At 55.8% G+C, this 23,488-nt stretch overlaps 1 protein-coding gene across 2 annotated transcripts in view; it reads right to left on the bottom strand.

The window, feature by feature from the left end:
- The window catches only part of PTPRN2 (protein tyrosine phosphatase receptor type N2), a 687,992-nt gene that overhangs the window by 502,360 nt on the left and 162,144 nt on the right, over positions 1-23,488 (bottom strand). For both annotated transcript variants that reach the window (XM_027101365.1, XM_027101366.1), the window contains exon 3: positions 9,817-9,930. In XM_027101365.1, the coding sequence (XP_026957166.1) occupies positions 9,817-9,930 (114 nt within the window). The remainder of the gene's footprint in view (positions 1-9,816; positions 9,931-23,488) is intronic.

The raw sequence follows: 23,488 nt of genomic DNA, 5'->3' as shown, positions 1-23,488 counted from the left end.
TTTGTGAGAACTCCAGTCCGTCGAGTGTGACCGGGGGTGGGGGGAAGCCCCCTCCGAGCTGCGTCGATACCTGTACCTCCTGTTTGCCCGGATGTCAGTTCTCCTTCCTGTGCGCCCCCTTTCTGGTGTGAAAGTGGTTCCCCAGAAGTCCGGCCACTGCTTCTTCCCTCTCACGCTCGAGGTGCCCCCTTAACACGTTAGTAAACACGTGCATCAGCGACTGCAATGAACACACAGGCTCCACGGCTGCCATGACTTCAGATGCCACTGGCTCAGCGCAGCGTGTGGAGGCTGCTTCCCGCCCGCCCGGGTGGGCCTCACGCACGTTTGTGGTCCAGACCACACGCAACAGAGGGACCAGGGCCAGCTTCTGAATTGGGTGCTGATTTCTGTTTAATAACTTTTATAGTTTTTCAGGAACAAAACAAAGGAAAAGGTCAACTTTTCACATGGTCCTCAGTGGGAAGGGGCATGAGTATGGGATTTGAAACCAAAAGATACCTCCAACTGCTGGTGGTATCAGGACTTTACCCTCTCCTGTGGAAACCAAGTGATCAAGAGCTCTAACTAAAATAACGCGTTAACACGCTGTACGTGGAGTGCCTCGTTCCCACGCAGAGAGATGAGGGAGGAAAAGCCACGAGGAGGACAGAAGCCACTCCACTGTCCCCGCTGCTAACGTCTGTATTCGGGGACCCCCTGTGTCAGGCACCACGCAGGGTGGGAGGGGCAGGACGAGGAAGCAAACCCACCCACCCACGTGAACGCCACCGTCCAGACGTGCGGGCGACAAAAAGCACAAACCCACCCCAGGTAAACGGGGCCTGTGATGACACAGTGTGGAGAAAAGTGCAGCAACGGAAAGAGCCCGGAAAGGGGCTCCGACCAGGCTGAGGTCGGGGGCCGCGCCCAGCGACGAGCGGACGTCGCCCTTCTCTCCGCTGTGTGGAGGGCCCGTCTCACAGCCCGGGCCTCACCCTGCAGCCCTCGGAAGGAGCCCCCGGGTGCAGGGCGTGCAGCCCCCTGCCTCCTCGGGGAGATGCGGGCGCTCGCGCTGGCGGCTCCTCGGCCGCAAAGCTCGGACGCTGGGAATTCGCCCCACACGCTCTCCGGGGCGCACGGCACAGGCGCGTCCTCAGGGCAGCCTCACCACATCCCACTGGCGGGGGTATCCGTGGTCCTCTGCTGCTCCACTTTCAGTCCCTCCCACCTTCTGGCTCGTCTGCCTTCCACGGGCGAGTCTTCGGGTGCATCCCCCCGAGGCCCACACCCCAGGCCTGGCTTCCCCGGGCTCCGCCCCAGCTCCACAGGCCAGTTTCCAAAGCCTCGGTCAAAGTGCAGGCCTGTCCCGCAGAGGCCTTTCCCAGAGTCGGCATCCAGGGGCTCATGGGGTCAGGCGGGCAGCACAAGCTGCCGTTCCTCCCAGAAATACATTTTCCCAACGTCTGACCGTCAAAAGGATTTGTGTTCTACGTAGAAACCTGGGACGTTTCGGCAGCAAGCAATGGACGTCACTTTGAAGCACAGACACTGCCTCTGCAGCTATGAGGTGGGCTAAGGCAGAAGCTAACTTTCACAGAGACACGCGCTCGGCGACTGCCTGGGTGGATGGCTGGGGTGGGCAGGGCCACCGGTGGTGATGCACAGCGGTGACGTCGGCCGTGACCCACTCAAGGAGAGGCTGTCAACCACACACCGAGGTCCCTCTCGTACCCACCCAGCCTTGAGGACAGAACACAGGTCTATACGCACAGGAGCTCCGTTTGCTCTCCTCCTCTACCGTCCCTGTCCTGAAACCGTCAACTTCATCTCTGAACTTGCGTTTTGCAAGCACGTCGGGCGAGACGGTGGGGGTGCATGCTGTCGGAGGGGCACCCAGTCCGCGTGCCTGCCGCCCTTCCTGGCCCGCTCACACATCGACTTGGAGACGCCCTCAACTCAGATCCCAGGGGGCCCCCGGAGACGAGCTTGCCTCTGCCCAGGACTCACTTCACACACAGAAAGCAAGCAGCGGTGTTCCGAGAAACACAGACAAGGGGGGCCCCGTCGCATCTTTTCTGGTTCCCGCCACTTCCCCGAATTCCCAGCCATCTATGCTGAATGATGACAGGGAAGGAGAGGGGATGGTAGGGGGGCCAGAGTTCCTCTCCCTCGGTCCTACGTATCCATGGGGGAGCCGAAGGCGGGCTTGGTGGGATGTGTCCGCGTCGAGAAGTGAAACAGAGCAGCGTCCCCGCCGCCTAACATGGACAGCATGTTTGCACGTTCGAGCCACGAAATAGGAGTTGGATAATTTTGGTGATTTTGCGTGAGCATTAAATGCTCTTATACTTGCATTTAAAACCAGAATTGCACGATATAAAGACAAATAGTAAAAGTCCGTGCTAATAATTTCTTAATTTTTCTTGACTTAGAATGACGTGGAACAGCAAATAAAAACACCAGAATAGGTGGAGGGACACTGCAGAGGGAACGTCTGATGCCTTAGTTTCTGCTCTTCCCCAGCACTGGGCCTGCGCTTACGGAGCCGGCGCAGGCGGAGCATGCGCAGACGTCAGCTCCTGCTCAGGGCGGCTTTTAGGCTCCCCGCCGCGATGCTCTACGGCCCCACCTTCCTTTTTCGATCTGCTTGTGTTCATTTGCGCCCAACTGTAAAAAGCTGAACAAATGTATGTACTCAGAATCCCAAGCAGTTAACCACAGTACCCAATTCTGATTTATCATTTTAGCTCCTGAGATAGAATGCTCTAGAGTCATAACTGACCCACAGAATGGTCACAGCGAGCCAGCAGTCCATCCCGCTGAGGACGTGCAGTCTTCCTCCCCGGCCGCCCAGCTCACGCCGGCTTGAGCTGCGAGAGTCCATGTGGGAGGGAGGGCTCTCCACAACTCAGTGTGGGTGACAAAGGGCTTCACCATTTCCTAAGCATTTAGTGAACGGCACCGCCCGCATCACCTGGGACTGGAACAGTCCTATGAGACGGTGTTACTGTATTTCATCCACGCTAAGAAGTTTTGATCTTGAGACAGACCATCATTTCAGTATTGCTAAGAAAAAGCCAAAATGTTGCCCGTTAAATGACGGCGTGCTCTTGATGTAAGATGCACCCCTGATTTCAGGGGTGTTAAGATGTGAACACAAAGTGTGTCTGAGAAACGATGGAACACCATGCAGTGGCTGTGGGGTGGAGTCGTGCTGCACGCATGCCTCCCGGGGCTCAGCCTCTGACACTGGCAGGCCGGCAGCTCTCAGCTGGGGCCTTGTCTGCTCCGTTCCCGCAGCCACGGGGAACGGCCTCTGCCTAAGTCACCACCCCGAGCCTCCTCCTGGGCAGAGCGTATCCCAGGGCCCTGGCCCTCCTTGGGCACAGAGGCCGAGCCCTGCGGCCCCATGGGGTCACCTCTGAAGGTTGTGCCCAGCTCCAGACCCAGAGCTCCTCTGGGCTCCGCTCCGCACCTCCTGCGCGGCATCGCCCTTGCGTCCCCCCTCTGCCCAACCAGGCTCCCATCACCTGCACAGGTGTTATGCCCTGAGCACTCTCCAGGGACCTGACCACAGTGAACCTCGGTTTCAGTGTCTGGTTCCAGGGCGCCCGACCAAAGGCGTGTGGTGCTGCCCACACTCCACAGGTAGGGAAACGGAAACCAGGAGAGCTTGGGTACTGTCACAACGTGTGTGCCGAGCTGATGTGGCCCGCTTGGAGCACAGCTGGAGCTGATGCTTCCTTCTGACTCCAAACCCACCCCCTTTTCTCTCTACAGCGGTTCTTAGAGTGTGGCCTGAGGGTCTCCATGGGTCCCTGAGGCTCTAAGGTGGGCATTAGGTCAAAATTATTTGCATAAAATACTAAGGCACTATTTACCCTTTTCATTTTATTTTCTCTTACACTGGAATTTTCCAGAGGCTATGTGGGTGGAAATTGCCTAGAATGAGTGCAGAAGCAGATAAGAGTACCCAACTGTTTTCTCTTAAGGCAAACGTTAAAGAAATATGCAAAAAATTAAAACAAAACAAAAACATAACACTTAACACATTTAAAAAAAATGTTTTGGAAGACAGAGTTACCATGGTTATTATGTAACAAGTTTATTATGACTATTTTTATTTTAAACGGAATTAAAACACAGCTTTTAAAAATTTTCTCAATTTTAAGTTTCTAAGACAGTAAATGCAGATAGCACTAAACCCACAAAAATGCAGAAGCTCTTTGGGGTCCTCAATAATTTTTAATAGTATGAAGGGTTCCTGAGATCAGAATTTTGAGAACTACTGTTCTACACTCTGCTGTTGGGAGTTCTAACCCCAATTCTGCACCAGCTAAGTGACACTGGGAACAACCTTTGTGCCTCTGTTGTTGTTTTTTAATGTACTAAATAAAAAGGTGCACTCCTCTTACAGCAAAAAGAAAGCATGGGTGGAATACTGAAATTATAACTATTTAAAATTATACTCTTCTATACTATACTGAGTATTGCTATTCTCTGTTATTCTATGAAAATTATAACAAAATATATATTAACTTACTGTATAGGGTTAAAATGATGTCAAACGTGCAATCTGAAAATCCTAAAACATTCAGATAAAAAATTTAAGACACACAATTTGACAGCCGTCAGAATGGGAGAAAATATTTGCAAACGAATCAACGGACATAGGATTAATCTCCAAAATATACAAACAGCTCATGCAGCTCAATATCAAAAAAACAAACAACCCAACCCAAAAATGGCCAGAAGACGTAAACAGACATTTCTCCAAAGAAGACATACAGATGGCCAACAAACACATGAAAGGATGCTCAACATCACTAATCATTAGAGAAATGCAAATCAAAACTACAGTGAGGTATCACCTCACACCAGTTAGAATGGGCATCATCAGAAAATCTACAAACAAATGCTGGAGAGGGTGTGGAGAAAAGGGAACCCTCTTGCACTCCTGGTGGGAATGTAAATTGATACAGCCACTGTGGAGAACAGTATGGAGGTTCCTTAAAAAATTAAAAATAGAACTACCATATGACCCAGCAATCCCACTACTGGGCATATACCCAGAGAAAACCATAATTCAAAAAGAGTCATGTACCACAATGTTCACTGCAGCACTATTTACAATAGTCAGGTCACGGAAGCAACCTAAATGCCCATCGACAGACGAGTGGATAAAGAAGCTGTGGTACATACACACAATGGAATATTACTCAGCCATAAAAAGGAAAAAATTGAGTCATTTGTTGAGACGTGGATGGATCTAGAGACTGTCATACAGAGTGCGGCAAGTCAGAAAGAGAAAAACAAATATCGTATATTAACGCATGTATGTGGAACTAGAAAAATGGTACAGATGAACCGGTTTGCAGGGCAAAAGTTGAGACACAGATGTAGAGAACAAACATATGGACACCACGGGGGGAAAGCCGCGGGGGGTGGGGATGGTGGTGTGATGAACTGGGAGACTGGGATTGACACGTATACACTGATGTGTATAAAACTGATGACTAATAAGAACCTGCTGTATAAAAAAATAAAATTTAAAAATTTAAAAAAACAACCAATACTTAACTTTCTTTGGGTTATTTGTATGGAAATATGTTAATATAAATGTTTCAGACATTACATGAAATTCCTAAAAATCTTAAAAAGAAAAAAAAATTAATACGCGAGAGAACAATGTGTCCACCTATGAAACACTGCTGCCTGCAGGAGACAAGGATAGTGAATAGAAGTGAACATATTCTGCTCCTTGACGTACGTATTTTCATTGAAGAAGCAAGTTGCACGATGAAACCCCATTTCCCCTTCCTTCTTCAAGGGGAAGGCCCTGCAAGCTGCCGTCTGTCACTGAGACCGCACCCTCATCTCTGAGGAGTGGCCGCGACGAGGCCGAGCGATAGCAACACGCAGCCGACTCTGCCGTGGACGCGGCTGCCGAGGCTGCGAGATGGCAGGGAGGTTGCATCCTGTGATTTTCCACACGAGAGGGTGAAAACATGGGTCCCAGGCGTCAGACTCTCCAGTTGGATGATGATTTCCCCTGAGATCCCTCATTACGCCCCATAACATCTGCAGACCTGACCTCCAGAAACTGACCCTCACACCCAAGGACGATGGGCAGTTTGGAGGGGAGCCTACCTGTAAGGCCTGGGGCCGCCACCTCCAGCACGCTGGCCAGCGGGGGCCGAGGCAGAGGAGTCCCGGAATCAGCCGCCCGCGGAGGGGGAGTGGAGCGCGGAGAACTGCAGCATTAGGCAGCAGAGGGGCCCAGGGAGAAACACAGAATCATGTCCAGAAGGTACTAGAACAAGCAGTTTAGGAGAGCACAAATGTCCCCATGATGCTTCTTTTCAACCTAGCCTATAAAACCTTATTTCACGCCTACACCTCCGGGCTTACTATGGCAAGTCCTCCACTGCCGCTAAGACAGAAGGAAATGCAACGTGCTGCCAGGTACAAAGTAACAGAGCGCAACGCCACGGGCCTGTCCAGCCACTCGGACGCGCCCTCTAGGCCCAGCAGCAAAGAGCCACCAGCAGCAGAAGTCAAAACACCATCCCCAACCAGGACCCCAGGCCCAAAAGAACTCCTCCAGCTGCTGTGCGAGGCACCACAGGGCTCCCGAGACACCGAGTGCAGCCTGCTCAGGACTGGCCGGGGGAATCAGCTTAAAAATAGGGTGTTCCCGGGAGGGACCAGGTGTTCCGGGGAGGGGCTGAGTCGGGCTCAGGAAGGACAGGAATGCGGCTCCAGGCCCCGAATGTCCTTCCTGCCTGTCCCCTCACATCGTGATCACAGGGGACCTCCAGACTGGCTCCCATAGGGCACAGCCGTGCTCGTCGGTCAGTGAGCGGACCTGTGGTATCATCATCATCCTCACCACTGTTCTAAGGAAAGAACCAGAACATATCCTCATCCCTTGGAAAATGGCTGTTTTTCTGGCCTTTGAACTGATGCACAGAGCTAACCAACTTAGCAGAAACTCTGCAATAATTCCACTGGAAAAAAAATAGGTGGGTATGACCTGTGTGATAGCTCCATAAATTGGAAACAGGGTATCAAATAAATAATATTTAACACTTGGAAATACTTACGTTTATAAAAGGGTTTAAAATATTTTACTTGATTTCAGCGTTTGACCTTCACAACAGCCCTGTTTGATCATCCACATTTACCAGACGAAGAAACTGCCCCTCAAAGAGGTTTAGTAACTCCACTCCCCTCCATACCCGCTGCCGGGAGACAGGCAGGCAGTGAATCACAAAACTAATCGTGCTCTCACCAAACGACCCGGCAATCACAGTCCTTGATATTTACCCAAAGGAGCCGAAAACTCATGTCCACACAACCCTGCACACAGACGTTTATAGCAGCTTATTCATAACTGCCAACACTTGGAAGCAACAAAGATGTCTTCCAGTAGGTCAACTGATAAATAAATCGGTCACTCAGCAATGGAATATTATTCGGCACTAAAAAGAAACAAGCTGTCAAGCCATGAAAAGTCATGGAAGAAACGTCAAAGCATTTTACTAAGTGAAAGAAGCCAATCTGGAAAGGTGACATACTGTATGAGCCCAACTACATGACATTCTGGAAAAGGCAGTTAAAAGATGAGTGGTTGCCAAGGACTGGCGGGAAGGGAGGGGTGAGCAGGTGGGGCACGGAAGCTTTGGAGGGCAGTGAAACTACTCTATGCTGCCCTGCTGACCCTGCACCTCTCTGTGCATCTCAACCCGCATCTGGACGGCAGTCCCAGCAGGCCCAGAGGGTGAGGCGTGGCCACAGAGAGAGTGCAAAGCACATGAAAGAATTGCATGATGTTGCCAATTTGTAGCAAAAGAAACACATGTGGGGATGGATCTTCAGGATGTGAGGTCAAGGCGGAATGAACAGAAATTGGACCAGGCAGAGTTTATTGACATGGGGCCCTAAGCACAGATTCTCCAGCCAACGGCTCCAGCAGTCTCCACCGCTGGTTGACATAAATAGGGACACAAGGTCCCTATTGAAGTGAAGTGGAAACACCAGAACTCCCTTTTTACGTGACAGAGGCATGTGCCCAAAGGCTTAGAGAGAGCAGCACAATCGACCTGCCCATGACCCCAGGAGGGTCCAGAGAGCACGAGAAATAAGTTCATGGGTCCCAGCATCCTCGAAGGGCTCACAGAGATGCCCACGTGTGTCAGGAATACACTGGGAGTTGCTTCCATTCATCTGGGAGCCCTGAGTGCACCAGGATGATGGCGCCTTGGGGAGGCAGGGGCCAAGTGGGGGCACCTAAGTGCCAAAGAGAAGGGGATGTGTTCACCACAGAGCAAGTGGCCCATGAGGCCTGGGGCATTGGTTAGCTGCTGGCAGTGTTCCTAGAGCTGGACGAGATGGGCCTTCCACCAGCATCCAGGGACCTGCACCAGCAGGAAAGCTCTACATCTACTGAATCGCCAACATAGTCACAGCCCCTCCACCATTTCCACACTTGGAACCTCCATGTCACAGACCAGAGCCCCTTGAAGGATGGGTGGGAGCAGGCCCCCTGGAGGAAAGACTCTGCTACACGAGCCAGACACTCATCCTGTTCATCTCGCCCCCAGCCTCCAGCAGGGGCCTGCAGCCTTCTACCGGGGCAGCTGTGCGCTGAGGAAAAGGACGTCAGCACACTCTTCCGTGACCGCTGGACACCGGCTCTCAACTGACAGTAACACCAGAAGACCCAAAACATCACCAAGGCCCGCCAGGCACAGAGGGGCTTATGGGGCAGGTGAGCAAACCCATGCTGTGGTTACTCCCCGGCTCCGGAATGCACATACTCAGCGGCTACCAGAATCCCCACCCTGTTCCCTGACCTGCAGAGCGAGGGTATCACACGGGAAAGGCACTCAAAGCACCTCCACTTAAGGCCACCACACGCCGCAGTTTCCACTTACAACATCATAGACCAAAAGCAACACCCCACTCCTGGAGTGGGTGAAGCAGGGTGAGGACTCCCCACGCCCATCCGCGGATGGCGGCGGGTCCCATGAAGGGACCCGCATGGGGCCGACCGCCACCGCCGCTGCCACCACGTGTCTTCTCTGTCGGAGCGAGTGGCACAGCCCACGGCACCTGCTCCCCCGCCCGCGGGAGCAGTCATCAGAGGAAGCCCGCTCTCACGGGCCAGGCCAGCCACAGTGCCACGTGTCAGCGCTCCAGCCCTCGGCGCCATCCGGGGCTCTGGGACCCTGATCGCCTTTCCTCTCACGGGCCTCATGCAGGGGACACCGGTACACTGAGGACACTGTGGGCAGGAGGCAGCCACGGTCCCACGTGCCCAGGGGAGATGCCTGCGCTCGGAGGGTCCACGGCAGACCCGATGCTGCAGGAGCCCGGGAAGGCCGCGGCAGGTGAATCACAGCGCAGACCCTCAGGGTTCATCCTCTGCAGAAAACGTCTCTCCCTGGGGAGGCTGCGCCTGGCCTGCTCCCGGGCCTTATTCAAGACTGCACACTTGCCCGTGGTCCACGAGCAGCCGGGCGGCTGGGCTGGGACACTAGGAACGGGGCTCCGGCGGTGCGGCCGTTTTGCAGCGACACACACGGCCACACCCCCACCCTCACTGACCGGCAGCGCCAGCCACGGCTGCCGGGACCACCTCAAACCCAGGAGGGACCCAGGCCGCCTGCCCCCGCCCATCGCACACTGGCTGGCTCGGCCCTTTTCTAACTCCTCACCACCTAAGAGGCCAAGGGCTTTTAAGAAGAAGCAACATGTCTTCCAAGCACTTGGCGCCGTAGTGGCCGCTGGCCCAGCAGCAGGCCGCGGATTGGGCCCCGGCCTGCGTACCTGTGCGGGAGAGCGCCCTCAGGGTGGCTGTCAGGTGCTGCAGGACCCCTGGCGACACTTCGTAGTGGTGCACGTCTACGGCTGGAAGCTCCTGACACCGTCCAAACGCTCCATCTGCAACAAAGGGAGGCAGGTCAGGTAAGAGAGGAGACAGACAGACGGCCAGGAAGCCCTGGCCACGGCCGGTGGCGAGGCTCCGAGGGGCTGCCAGGATCAGAAGCACCTGCAAAGTGACAGTGTTTTCGGTGAAAAGCAGAGCTTCGTGGAAACCACAGATGCAAAGGCTGAGTCCGGCGTGGTTTGGGTTTTTAGTCTACTTTCCAGCCCTCCCTGCCCAGCCCCCGCCTTTTGGTCATTTGCCAGCAGAGACTTTCACACTTTCCATGTGAAGCTTTGCTTCTGCCTGTCCAGTGACCAAATGGTCAATAGTCTTCAGGCCCGTCTTCCAGATGAGAAACAGGACGCCTAGGAACCTAAGTGCCCGGTTGCAGGAGGCGCTGGTGGCGGGGCCATGGAGCCCTGGCAGGGCTGGCTTCCAGGGGGCTTCCTCAGAACGCGGTGAAGAACGGGGGCTCCAGGAACAGTGAGATATTAATGGGGACCCATTATCCTGCTCTGTCCTATTTGTCTGAAATGACAGACTCTGCTCATCAACATCTTTTCAAACCGCACCTTCTAATTAATTTAGACCCTAATTAGTCTTTATTCAGCGAATTGTTCACTTTGAGACAAGCTTCCTATGGGGGTTCAAACATTCAAATCACCGCCTTGGGTACAAAAGGCTAATTCAGGACCCAGGGCCTCGCCCAGGGCTGGGCGCAGGGGGAAAGCGCTTCCATTGTTCACTGCCTTTCAAATGCAACCAGTTTAATTAGCAGAAGCGCTTTGCCCAGCGCCAGGCTGATTGCTGCTCGCAGTCCATAGTCCACGTGTGCTTAAGGCGGACGCCGCGCGTGAGCAGCAGAGAGTCATCGTAAGTGTCCTCTCACAAGCACCTCCCGGATTTCCGTGGGCCTCTGCAAAGCCCAGAGAATCCAGGAGGTGACCTGCCGGGCTGCTGGGCTGCTGGGAGCAGGCAGACAGCGGCCACGTGAGAAGTTCAACCTTCAGCTTCTGCCCCCGCTCGGTGAGCGCCGCTGAAATTAACCCAACTGCCACCAGTGATCCAGGGACAGTTGTCTCGGACGGAGGGTCTCCTCCCCACTGCCACCCCCCAGCAGGACGGACGGTCTGCTCAGCTGGAACACAGACGATAAGTGTCCCTGTTCTCTGATTCCGTTTCATGCAAAGAACTGCATGCCAGTGGGCGGTGTGCTTGGGGTGTGGGGCAAGGAAAGAGTGAGAAGCCCCAGAATACACCGGAACTTTCATGTCCCTCTTCAAGTGGAAACATCTTGAAACCAGGGAAGGAGCATTAAAACGGTCCAACCCAACGTTTTAGATGAGAAAACTGAGGCTGGGGTGTAGGGAGGGATCAGTAGCTGAGCTGAGTGGCAGGCAGAGAAGTCAGGTCCGTATCAGCAACCAGCTAAGCGCCTGCGGGTAGCCCCGCTTCCGGGGACGTGTCTGAGAGCCCCTCCCGCAGGAGACACCCCACCACTCAGGCTGTCACAGAGGAGAATACGGGCAAAGACATTGCCTCGCTGTTTTGGAGTGTTCCAGGTAAATTCTCTCCCTTCTCAAGTGTGACGGCTTCATTCTTTCAATCTGGTTTGTGGTGTACGTGTTGTAAATATATTCTAAGAAAAATATTCATCAGATTTTCTTGAAACCTTTCTTTTAAACATATATTTAGACTATAGATAACGTGATACATAATATTGTTTGTGCTTTTAGAATCAGTGTTAGCTAATCATTTAATTGTTTGGATCGTCTGAAAGCTAACCCTGGGCGCTCTTCACCCCTAGACTCCAGCCACACTGGTGAGGCAGCGACACTGTCCCCAAGAGCTGCTTTTAGTTAATAAACTTTGTTTTTCAGAGCAGTGTTGGGTTCACAGCAAAATTAAGAGGAAGGTACACAGGTTCCCCATAATCCTCCTCCTCCCCATTACCAACGTTCCCATCAAATGGCGCATTTGTTACAGCTGACGAACCTACATTGACACGCCATCAGCATACGGGTGCGGAACCCATAGTTCATGTTAGGGTTCACTCTTGGTGCTGTACTTCTATGGGCTTGAACAAACGTACACTGACGTGTACGCACTATCACAGTGTCATACAGAGTATTCTCACTGCCCTAGCATCCCCTGTGCCCCACCTGTTCATCCCTCCCTCCTCCCTGACGCCAGCAAGCAGTGATGTTTCTCACTGTCTCCATAAATTTGCCTTGTCCAGCATGTCATATGGTTGGAACCATACAGAACACAGCCTGCTCAGACGGGCTTCCTTCACTCAGTCACATTCATTTCAGGTTCCTCCATGTCTTTCTGAGGCTCAACAGCCCTTTCTTACTAACACTGAACACTATTCCACTACCTGGACGCACCACCGTTTAGTTACCCATTCACCTACCCAAGGACATCTTGGTTGCTTCCAGGTTTGGGCGGCTATGGATAAAGCTGCTATAAACATCCGTATGCAGGCTTTTGTGTGGACATGTTTTCAGCTCCTCTGGGTAAATGCCAAGGAGCACAGCTGCCGGATCCTATGGTAAGAGTCTGCCTAGTTTTGTAATTGACCACCGAGCTTTCGTCCCCACCAGAAGGGAGAGTCCCTGTTGCTCCTCGCCAGCGTCTGGTGTCAGCGTCTGGATCTTGGCTGTTCTAGTAGGTGTGCTGTGCTCATTACTGTCTTACCCAATGCATTTTTCGATAATGTCGTTCATCTTTACCACCACATTTAAAGGCCACCAAGGTATAAGTGTACGCACATGTGTGCTATGTACTGTGTGTCTACATATGTGTGTGTGTTTTCACACCTGCAAATGTGTGTAGATGTGTGTTGTGTATATGTATGTGAATGTGTGTACATGTACTGTGTACGTATGTGTCTACCTCCATGTGTGTATGGGTGTATACATGTCTACTGTGTACGTACATGTTTATGTGTATGTGTGTGCACTGGTGTCCACATGTATGTATGTGCGTATAGATACACACAGCCTCTAACACTTGTTTAACTGCCAAACTCACCACAAGAACAAGGAAGCTGCTCTTCCAACCTCTAAACTCACCCCAGAAACAGATGTTTCTAATACCTCTGTCCCAGAAACCTGGTTCCCTCACTTATTCCTCAACAAACAACTTCATTACTTTTTTCTCTGCTTCCGCTGGAGGACGGCGTACACTCTCGTCGGCACACCTCTGAGCATGTCCGGTCCCGTGTCCACAGCGAATCTGTGAGGCCCCTTCCCTCTCCAATGAGTGGACTCGTCCCCATGCACGCTGCTCTGTGCTGCCCCTTGACCCCCGGACACGGCCCTGCTCTAACGTCCCGCTGGACCAACAGGCAGCACAGCCGTGGGACGTGCACTCGGGGCAAAGACGGACAACAGCGGCTCCACTCTCAGGGGCTTCCAGCTCACAGGGCAGACGGCCCCACAGCGCTAAGCACACGCAAATTATTCACCTCTAACTGTGACGTGGGCCACAGTGGACAGGCTACGAGGACAGCAGGAAGGAGGGGCAGCAGCCCCGTGCCACAGGCAGAGGCCCCAGAGAAGTGGCACCTAAGGAATGGCTGGCCCGTGCAGGGCTGGCGAGGACCTGCAGGCTGGGGAGCTGGAGCTGCAGAGGGAGGGAGGCGCCTGGTCACTGGGGCTCCGGGACCAAGAGTGACAGAGCTCCAGGCTGGAGCGAGCTGCGCAGGTCAGGCAGACACAAGGGCATGGGGAGGGCTCGGCCTTCCTCCGGGAGCTGCAGGAGCTGCCAGGGCCTTGCAGGCAGGGGCCGCTTTCTGCCAGGAGCCACGGGGCTGAAGGGGGCTGCTCGTGCAGAGGGGGTGGCTCAGCGAGGGCGGTGGAGATGGAAGAACTAGCCAGACCCGTAGGCTTTTCGGAGGTGAGCCCGCAGGACACCGATGCTGCCCAGCTACAGGACGGTCCCACCCCCGTGTCTGTGTCCCACAGAGGCTCCGGGCTCAAGGGGGTATTCTGAGAGGCGGCTCATAGAACGTGTGTTTCTCCAAAGTAGTAACAAAGCCCTCTTGAGGCTGGCTGGCAGAGGTGGGGAAACAGCGGCGGCCTCCTGATGGCCACTGGCCCCAAGCACTGCCCACGGGCCTCCAGGGGAGGGAGACTGCATCCCTCCAGGGGGAAGTCACCCCCCAGACCTCTGTGGGAGGTGACCACAGCAACCACAGATGCAGGCATGGACTTGGACTTCCCAAACTTGGGGAACTCAGCGGAACTCTGAAGCTGTCCCCACATCCCCCATTTATTCTGCAGAGCAGAAGACGGATCCCCACTGCCTCTGGGGACCAGAGATTGGATGGGGCTAAAGATAGGAATGGAAGGGATGTTTGAGGCCCTGAGAAAGCAGATGGCCACCTCCCAGCCAGCCAAGCACCACAGACCAGGAGTTCTGGGAGCAAAAGCTCTGTTTAGAGACACTCTGATTGTCAGTCACCTAGAACTGGGAGGCTGATTTCTTCCGCTGGGAAGGGAAAACATTAACAAGTTTTTGGTTGGATTTTTGGAAGAATGTGAAAAAACTGCTTGTTTATCTTGTCTGTTCATCTGTTTTAACCAGCTCCCCTCAGAGCACTATCTCTACAGGCAAACGTCACTTTCACTCATAACCATCACTATCCCCTCAACACCGACGCAGGCCCGTCTCAAGGCCTCCTCCTGGACCAGCTTTCCAGATCGCTTCCCCCTGAGAATGTGGGACTGCGTGCGTCGCCAGCCTCACCACCACATGCGTGTGCACACACATGCACTCACATCTCCATGTCGACAAGACCCCCCCTTACCCCCCAACCCTTGGGCACCAACATACTTCTCTGGCCCAGGAGTGCCCGAGCTCCTAGGAAGCAGGCATCACAGCTCCCGCCCCTTCAACCTCCCAAGCATCTGACACTGCGCTCTGCAGCCACTGTGGATTAAATAAATATCTGTATCTGATTAACTGGTGACCTTGCGTTTGCCTGGAATAAAACAGAGATGCCCAGAGAAATGTGTAACACCACCAGCTAGACCCTCACGTAGATTTAGGAGTCTTCAACTCCCAGCAGATGACCTGGCTGGATTAAGGACCCGAATCACTGAGGCAAAACAGGGCTCACAGTGGGGACAGCAAACGAGGAGCACGTGTCCCCATATCTTCTCAGCCAACACTGCACCTCCTCCCGTCTCATACTCAGGCTCAGGTGCTGCCACCCCCCCGCCCTGAGCACATCCACTTCCCAGCCTCACACATGGAGAAGGCGGGCCTAGTGCACCTCTGCTTGGGGAAGGGACACGTGGAGACGCTGAGCCTTCACCCTCAAGATGCCATGGCTTTCAGGGACTGCTGCGTGCTGGGTGTCTCAGAGAACGACCCAGAACCATCAGGTCAGGCCAGCGGGCAGCCATGGGCTGGAACAAGTCGGTTTAGGCTCCCCCTGAGACACCTGTTTTTGCTACGTGTCCCTTCAGTGACGTGCCTCGGGCTGGCGTTAAAGGAGCTTCTAAGAAAAAAGCCTATGGAACCTAATGGTGCACCTGCTGAGAACAGTCACCCCCGGTTTCACGGCCATCTTTATCCTGAGACCATGGGAGGACCCCCCACCCAGACCCCAGCGCTGGGATGGACTGCCTTCCACCTTCCAGGACGCTCTCCGCCTGGGTCCACCAGGCAGCTCCTGCCAGGTTACCAACCTTTCTCAGTTGTGCAGGCTTTGGTACTGTTCATTTCAGTGAAGTAAATATTTTCTTTGCTCCCATAACATTCCATCCTCTTTCCTCCTTTTCTAAGGTCTTTGCCTGTTTTTGTTCGTTATATGTCTTTTTTTTACATTTCTTCATTATCTCTTTGGGAAGAGATCATAGGACGGGGGATTAATAAAGACGATGTGATCACCTAACCTCGACTCTCAAAGTGGGCTAATTAGCTGAGGGCACGTTTACAAATTATTGCAACGCACACAACTGCTCAGTAATTGTGTGAATAGTTTATGCGCGCACATAACACACGTGTGTAAACGTATCATCTTGGTTCCCTGGAAACCTCAAGATCGATGTTCTTGAGTTTGCAGCAAGAAGAGATTAGGCAGCAGAGGCGCCACAACGATAAAGTCCTTGGAAATGAGGGTGCACCAGAGGCGGCTGTACAGTAATCATGGGGCCGGTGAGAGACACAGTATGAGTCATCTGCGTCAGAATCCCCTCCCTCACAGGGAAGAGGCCAGGAGCCTGCGAGGCAGCAGCCTCGCCCCTTTCCACAACCGCAGGTGATCACACGCTGTGGCATCATGCAGTCCTCAAAACACTGTGTACAGTAGGCACCAAACTCATGTTCATGCCCCTCGTGAGGGGACCAGCCGTGGGATGAGAGTAACAACAGAAATCTGTCTACAGCAGCCCATGCAAGGCAGGCGGGCACAGCAGGCGAGGCCACGGGGCCTCCGGCGGCACCTTCAGGGGACCCGGCCCACGCCCGGCCCGCGGGCCACGCCCACTGCTCCACGCAGAGCTGCCCGTCACACTTGGTAAGACGGCCTGCTTGTCCCCTCTCCCAGCGGGTGGCAGGAAGGACAAGGCGGCAACAGTGACCCCTCGCGGCTCCGCCCCGCACGCAGCGCCGGGTCCTCGGCAGCCTCGGCCGCAGCTCTGCCGCTCAGGCTGTGGACACCCCCGCCGGACCCGCGCCAGCCACTGCGACTAGGGAGGCAGGGCAGCAAGACACACACAGGCTCGCACACACGCCTGTGCACACACACAAGCTGACACGCTCACGACTGAATGCACACGAGCACGTGCGTGCACAACGCACACACCGCCACACGTGTGCACAGTCGCACAAGCTTCGCGCACTCTCGCCGTGCACACGCAGAAGAGCAGCTGGGAGCCTTCCCACGCCGACCCTGTGCCGTGTCCCCCTCAGGGCACTGGGCGCACCGACCCGGCCTCGTCCCTGCGGAGCCCTCCCCAGAGCGGGGCGCACGCGCACGAGCCTCACCTTCCCTGCGCTCGCGGCTCCACCTCGGCCAGCCTGGGGCCTCGGACCCCGGGCTACACGGACGTGGGCGCACCTCACTGTGCGGGGCCCTGCGGGAGACCCCGTGGGTGCTCAGAGCGCAGGCTCAGCCTGACGGGCCGAGGGCACCTGTGCCCTCCCCTCTGGATTGGAGGCGTCCCTCATGCCCGGCGGGACAGCTGTCACCACAGAGGAAGTGCCAAGCACAGGCCACACCAGGGGCCCCACTGCAGAGGCATCCGTGCCCCTCAGCACCAAGCCCGCGGCCCGTTAATCAGGCCTCAGGCATGCACACACCCCTCGCCCCTGGAGAAGCAAAGCCAGGGTCTGCAGTCCCGCGTCTGCAGCGTCCACGGGCAGGCAGTCTCCCCGTCTATTGACAGCCACCTGCACCAGGCTCGCAGGCCAGCCCGGGGAGCCCCAGGCTCCAGTGTCCTGACGTTCCAGGCTGGAGCACCCTTTCATTCTCTCCTGATTCCCCTTCTGGGACCCCTCAGAACCCCAGGGGTTCCCCACCCACCCCTCCAGGTGGAAGCTGCCCTACCGTGCTGCCCAGGGCTCCCTTGATCGCACAGGACCTCTTACGCTATCGTCGCATAGGAAGGAACCCACTGCTCCCTCAGAGCCCCAGGGGTGCAGTAGCAAGAAAAAAGCCCTCCCCAGACATTTCTGGAGAAGAGAAAAGTAACAGCAGCCCGGAACCACTGCCCTGTTGAAAAGAATTCTCCGGAGAAGAGAAAACTCTTTTCTTGGAGTTGGTACAATACCCTCCACGTACGCTCGTGCGGCGAAGCCGTGAAATTGTTTCTGTTCTCGGGGAACGCGGTTCCAGGCTCCTGAGACGGGGCAGCGCGCGCACAGCACGGCCGGGCCGCGGCCCCCGGGCTCAGGAGGCGGTGACACCCCACCACCCCTTCTGTAAATGTCCGTGGTCCACCTCCCCACCCTGCAAAGTGGAATGAGGTCCGGGAAGGTAAACTTGGTACTGAGCCCCAGGCCAAGGGGCCGTGCTGGGGGTCAGGGCACAGCCAAGCAGAGGTCAGGCCCGCCCACGTGGGGAGAGTGTGAAGACGGCAAAGAACAGAGCCTGCTCCCGTCCAAGCGCTTCCCTGAGCATTTTACTTGTAATAACTCGTCGAGTCCCAGACATACTCCCAGGAACGTGCTGCACATGGGCCCCATCAGCCCACTTCACACAGAGGGTCGGGAGTCACCCAAAGTTACAGCCCCAGCTCCCACCGTAATGCCTGCGGGTCCAGCCAGGATCCTCCAAATGGCCTCCCTGCACTGTCTGGCATCAGCAGAGCACAAGCCTCCTTTCAGAACGTGATCCCAGTTTTTGACATAGAAAACGTGGTCGTCATAGTTACGCTGCAGTGATGGAGTGTCTTGTTCTCTAAAATCCCTGGGGTCCCGTGTATGTCAGCTCTCAAAATAAGAGTGAACGTTTATGGACGGTTACGGAGTGCCAGGCCCCATTCTTGACACACTCAACCCGGTTAATCCTATGACAGTCCTCAGTGGTCTAAGCTATCACGGTCCCCTTTCTCTGTCGGGAAAACTAGGGCCCAGAGAGGTTGAGCGACTTGCCGCAGGTCACACAGGAAGTGGCAGGCTGGCTCCAGCGTCCATGCTCTTTACTACCGTCACGCCAGCTCTCTCGTGTGGCTGCGACGAGAAGCACGCAGCCGGGGCATGGGGAGCAGGGCCAGCTGCTCCAGGTTCAGGCAGCTCAAGGACCCTCGCCATTGTGACTGCCCGAGCCCACATCCAGGACGGAAGGAGAAAGGGGGCTGGCCAGCACGTGGCTCCCGTAGCCAGTGGGCACCAGCGACAGCTCTCTGTGGACTCCGCACCTCGGCCAAGTCGCCCCCGCGGCCACAGGAAGCGTCCATGGCCTTCTGGAGGTCGTTCCCCACCCCTGTGCGCGGCCATCCTGGAAGCGGCGCCTCCCACCCACTGGGCTCAGGTGCGCGAGGGCAGCTCCACCGTGGTGACCGCCGAGACGCGGGGTTACTGAGGCGGCTGGGGCTCCCCCGATTGAAAAGGGACCCACAGACCGGTGCTGCCTCCAGACCTGCGGTCAGCCCTGCCACGCCGCCACTCCCAGCTCAGCTCAGGGCTGAGGGCTGGATGAGGCCGGGACGTCCTCACTGCTCAGCTGCTTCCGTGTTTCCCAAGGAAACAAAATCAAAGGCAAAGCATCCGATAGTCGCCGTGACTCATGGATGTGCTCAGCGTCTGACAGATCGGAGAACTCGACGGAACCCGGACCTTAAGAAACTAACAACCTCGGTAAAGTATCAAGACAGATACGATTTTCCTTCAGGAAGCAAACAGTCCACACAGCTAGTCCCCGTGCAGCGTTGCTGGGAAGGTACAGAGGTGCGGCCGCTGCGGAAAGTACGGAAGTCCCTCAAAACCTTAAATGTAGAATCAGGGCATGGCTCAGCAGGCCCGCTTCTGAGGGCTCCCGGGACACACACGGGGAGGCGGAGGCCTGGGGACAGCCCCCAGCCAGCCAGGGAACACTCCTCCGGCTTCACTTGGGCCCCTCCTCCCAGCGGGACCCTGGGGTGAGAGACGCCTGGCGGCTGCTGACCCACCCACCCGCAGGTGTGAACTGTACAGCCTCGTGCTGAGGCAACCAGGGCCCATCAGAACCAGCTTCCAGGACCCACGGGGATCCCATTAAACAAAACCAAAGCTACCTTTTGGGGACCCCGGGGGGCATCGCACTTTTCCGGGGTAAACAGCCTCAGGAACGCACTTGGGGAGGTGGGAGAGGGCAGAGCCTGCAGCCTGGTGGGCGCCACGGGCCGGCGGGGGTCCTGCTGCCCATCCCCCCGGGGTTGCCCCCGCACAGCCGGACCCCGACGTGGAAGGCCGTCCGCGTGACCTGGAGGCCTTCCTCAGCGGTGGTTTAGGCTCCGGCCGCGCAGAGAGCCAAGGAGAGGGCGCACAGGCCCCCCCAGACGCCGGGAGCCTCCTCCGCTGACCCTGCCGCCGGCTCCGCGCGGTGCTTCCCTTAGAACAGCCCGGCCGATCACCGACAGCCAAGGCGGGGCCGGGTCTGTGCAAGGCCGCCACCCACACCCGGCTGCAGCTAAACTCCTCAGGGACTTCCGACCCCTGAGACCGAAGTGTTTGGGGCGCCGGCACAGAAAGCTCTGGGTCTCCAGAGCCAGCGGTGGGAGCTGGCATCTGGGATCCTGAGCACAGCACTGACCGTCAAAGGCGAATCACACCTGCGCCTCCAAAGCTCAGCCCTTCCTGCAAAGAAAACCCGACTCAGCATCACGGGGACGGCTTCCAGCTGCTGGAACCGGACCGTCTAGGCGGGGCAGCAACAGATCCCCAGTGCAGGCGCTAACCTCTCTGAGCCGCTTCCTCCGTCCTCCTGGCTTCTGCTCTCTTCCCACCACGGCCAGACCCCGGCCTGGCCACCTGCCCGAGGCTCGCGCCCCAGCGCCTGGGTCTCCGCGCCTCAGCCCGCAGACCACACCCCGGGATTCTGGAATACACGGGGTTTTTTAACCAGAGCTGAAGAGAGCAGCAGCGTGTATTGTGTTCAGGCCCTTTCGTCCTACAGACCGAAAGGCTGAAGTCCTGAGGGCCGGGTGACCTGCCCGGGTCGCCGCCGCCCTTGCCCCCCGCTCACCACCAGGACACGCGCCGCCTGCAGCCACCCTCACCCTTGGCCCTGGTCTGATGCTTCGGCGCCCACGGTTTTCCGTCAACCAGTGACAACAGAGTAAAATTTAAAGTTTGGGTGGAAAAACAACACACCACTCTGGGCTAAGTCCTAAGAAGATCCTGGTCGGACGGCTTCCACACTGCTGAGCACGACGTTGAAGCTGCAGTTCATGCTCGCTGCAGGCCTGAAGGACTGCGTCTGCCTCATACCCGAGTTCTACTAAAGGGCGAGGAGACAACAGCAGGAAACAGGCTCCAGTCCCAGCTTTGCCGCCAGCCTGCTGTGCAACCCCGGGCATGCGACTTCCCTTCTCTGTGCCTCAGTTCCTAAAACACAGCAGCTGAATTAGATATTTTCCAAGATCCATTCTGGTTTGAACGCTCTGGGCTTGCGTGAAAGCCCGTGGGGCACCAGGAGCCTCTGCACTGCAGGTGCTCTGAGACCAGGAACTGCCCACCTTCACCCCTTCCGAGAGTGGCAGCCAGCCCCCGCCAGCACCGGCTCCTCCCTGCACTGGGCCCGTCTGTCCACTTGTGTCTGAACAGAGAACTGAACAGAGGCGGCCGCCACAGCCAGAGACCTGCGTGGTGCTGCCCTCGAGTAGCCGGGGGCCTCGGCCCGAGAGCACCCGGCGGGTGGAGGTTCACTCCAGTCCCCAAAGCACCAGGCTTTGCAGAGCTGCTCAGCCACGCTCAAGATCCAGTGTCCACCACCTGGACGCCACGGGGACTGCTGTGCACACAGGCGGCCCGAGGGGACGGAATCCAGAGGACCCTAGGCGGAGAGGAGTGCCGCGCCTGTGGCCCCTGAGACCGTGGAGAAGGAGCCGGCTTCCGACAGGGGCGAGCTCGGCCCCTCGGCCGCTGCCCCGCTTCCAGGACCCAGCACTGACCAGCCTCCAGGCGTCTCATTCTCAGAACTGAGGTCACAGCCATTGAGCCTTACGTCCAACCTTTTTTTATGGTGGAGAATTCTTTCACACACATACACCCATGCCAGATGTCTTTGTGGCTCTGCCTCTGTGGCAGTTCAATAAATTATTAAAATCCCCCCTGTCGGGGTACAGACAGCTAATGTAAAAGATGGTCATTTTGAGCATACGGACAATAAAGCCGGTTTGACTGCAGAATTGTGGATAAGACGCCCCCTGGACTCTGAGTCACTCGTCCCTCTTTGTTTCACCTCATATGTGAACGTTTATATTTCTTAGAAAACCGCATACAGCCTATTGTTTCCCCCTTTTCTCCCACAGGCCAGGGACTCCAGGCAAGTGTAGGAGTCGGTGCAGCAGCCTGACTGCCGAGGGCAGCACGGCCGCTTCCCTCTGCTCCTCGGCTAGGATTTCCCACTTCAACTCCAAATTCATCCGACTCACGCTACAGCTCTTTGCTGCTTCCTTACTTTTGTTGCTACTGTCGTCAGAGGAAAGCAGAACATAATTAAAAATCATGATAGTAAACTCCCAACTGAAAGGCGCCCAGAACTCTAGCATAAACCCAGTGCTGGCCTGCAACACAGGCCCAAGGCACGCCTCTGAGTAAGTGAATAAGAGGCCTGTCTCAACGCGCACCAGCCTCGCAGACATGGAGATGGAGCCTCACGTCTTCTCTAGGAGTCAGATATGTGGACAAGCGATAACATCATAAAAAAGCTAAAGCACACCTTCTAATAGCCAAGTTGTCTTTGCATTTTCTATGGGGAAGTTAGATGCACTGTCGCGGGGAGAGAATGTTCACGCAGACCAACCAAAACGCACCATGGTCACCCTCGAAATCGCTGCTGGGAAGCAGGAAGCGCCTTCGGAAGCACAGTCTGGAGGAGCCCAGAGGGCTGTGTGACTTTCACCCTATGCTCAGCCTCTCTGGTCGTCAGGGGCTTGGGGTTTGAATTTTGTTGGTTTGTTTCTGAAAATAACAGAGAGGAACCAAATGATCTGAACCTCTCTTCCAATTCTACAATCCCACGTTCTTGTACAAACCACCAGGAAATAAAAGCCAAGATTCAAGGGCAGAGGAGAGTGGAGTGGACGCGGGGCTTGTGTGCAGGAAGACAGCTCCCAGACGCTGGCAGGGTCTCAACTACACTAAGGGGCATTTACTGGAAGAAAGACAATTAAAAGATGAAGAAGCAGGGCTTCCCTGGTGGTGCAGTGGTTGGGAGTCTGCCTGCCGATGCAGGGGACACAGGTTCGTGCCCCGGTCCGGGAAGATCCCACATACCGCGGAGCGGCTGGGCCCGTGAGCCATGGCCGCTGAGCCTGCGCGTCCGGAGCCTGTGCTCCGCAACGGGAGAGGCCACAACAGTGAGAGGCCCGCGTACCGCAAAAAAAAAAAAAAAAGATGAAGAAGCAAACACCAAACCACTGACTGCGCCCGATTTGCAGGCCTCAGCTGCAAGCTCTTGGGTGGGGTGTCCCTGCCCACAGGTGAGGGCCGGCCTGGGCTGACACACCGGCCAGGATTTTTTGCTGCCGTCTGTCCTGAGCGCACAGACAAGCAGCAGGAAGCAAGGTGGTTTATCTGAGGCAGCTAATCTCCCATCAGCAGCTCTCTGCTCCAGCCCGTTGCCAGGGAACCAGGCTGCCTCTCTTATCAGCCCGGAACGTTCCACTGACTATTCAGAGAAGAACAGAAAGGCCTGGCGCTTAGGGCTGTGAGCAGCACCGAATGAAAATGGCACATTATGCGGGATACGGGGACGGAATCTGTAGCCCTCGTCTTATCTGGACGGTGACAGTTACTCAAAAACAGCCACCCATCACTTGCCTCTGCACCCACTCCTGTCCCACCTACTGAAGAGGGTCTTGCCCACCTTCCAGAGGGAGGGAGGGGAGGGAAGAGGAGGGAGGGGGAGGA

The sequence above is a fragment of the Aethalodelphis obliquidens genome, unplaced genomic scaffold (genome assembly GCF_003676395.1).
Source record: "Aethalodelphis obliquidens isolate GAN/ISIS:26980383/991018 unplaced genomic scaffold, ASM367639v1 scaffold5, whole genome shotgun sequence".
NCBI lineage: Eukaryota > Metazoa > Chordata > Mammalia > Artiodactyla > Delphinidae > Aethalodelphis > Aethalodelphis obliquidens.
This window is presented reverse-complemented; position numbering and strand designations above follow the sequence as displayed.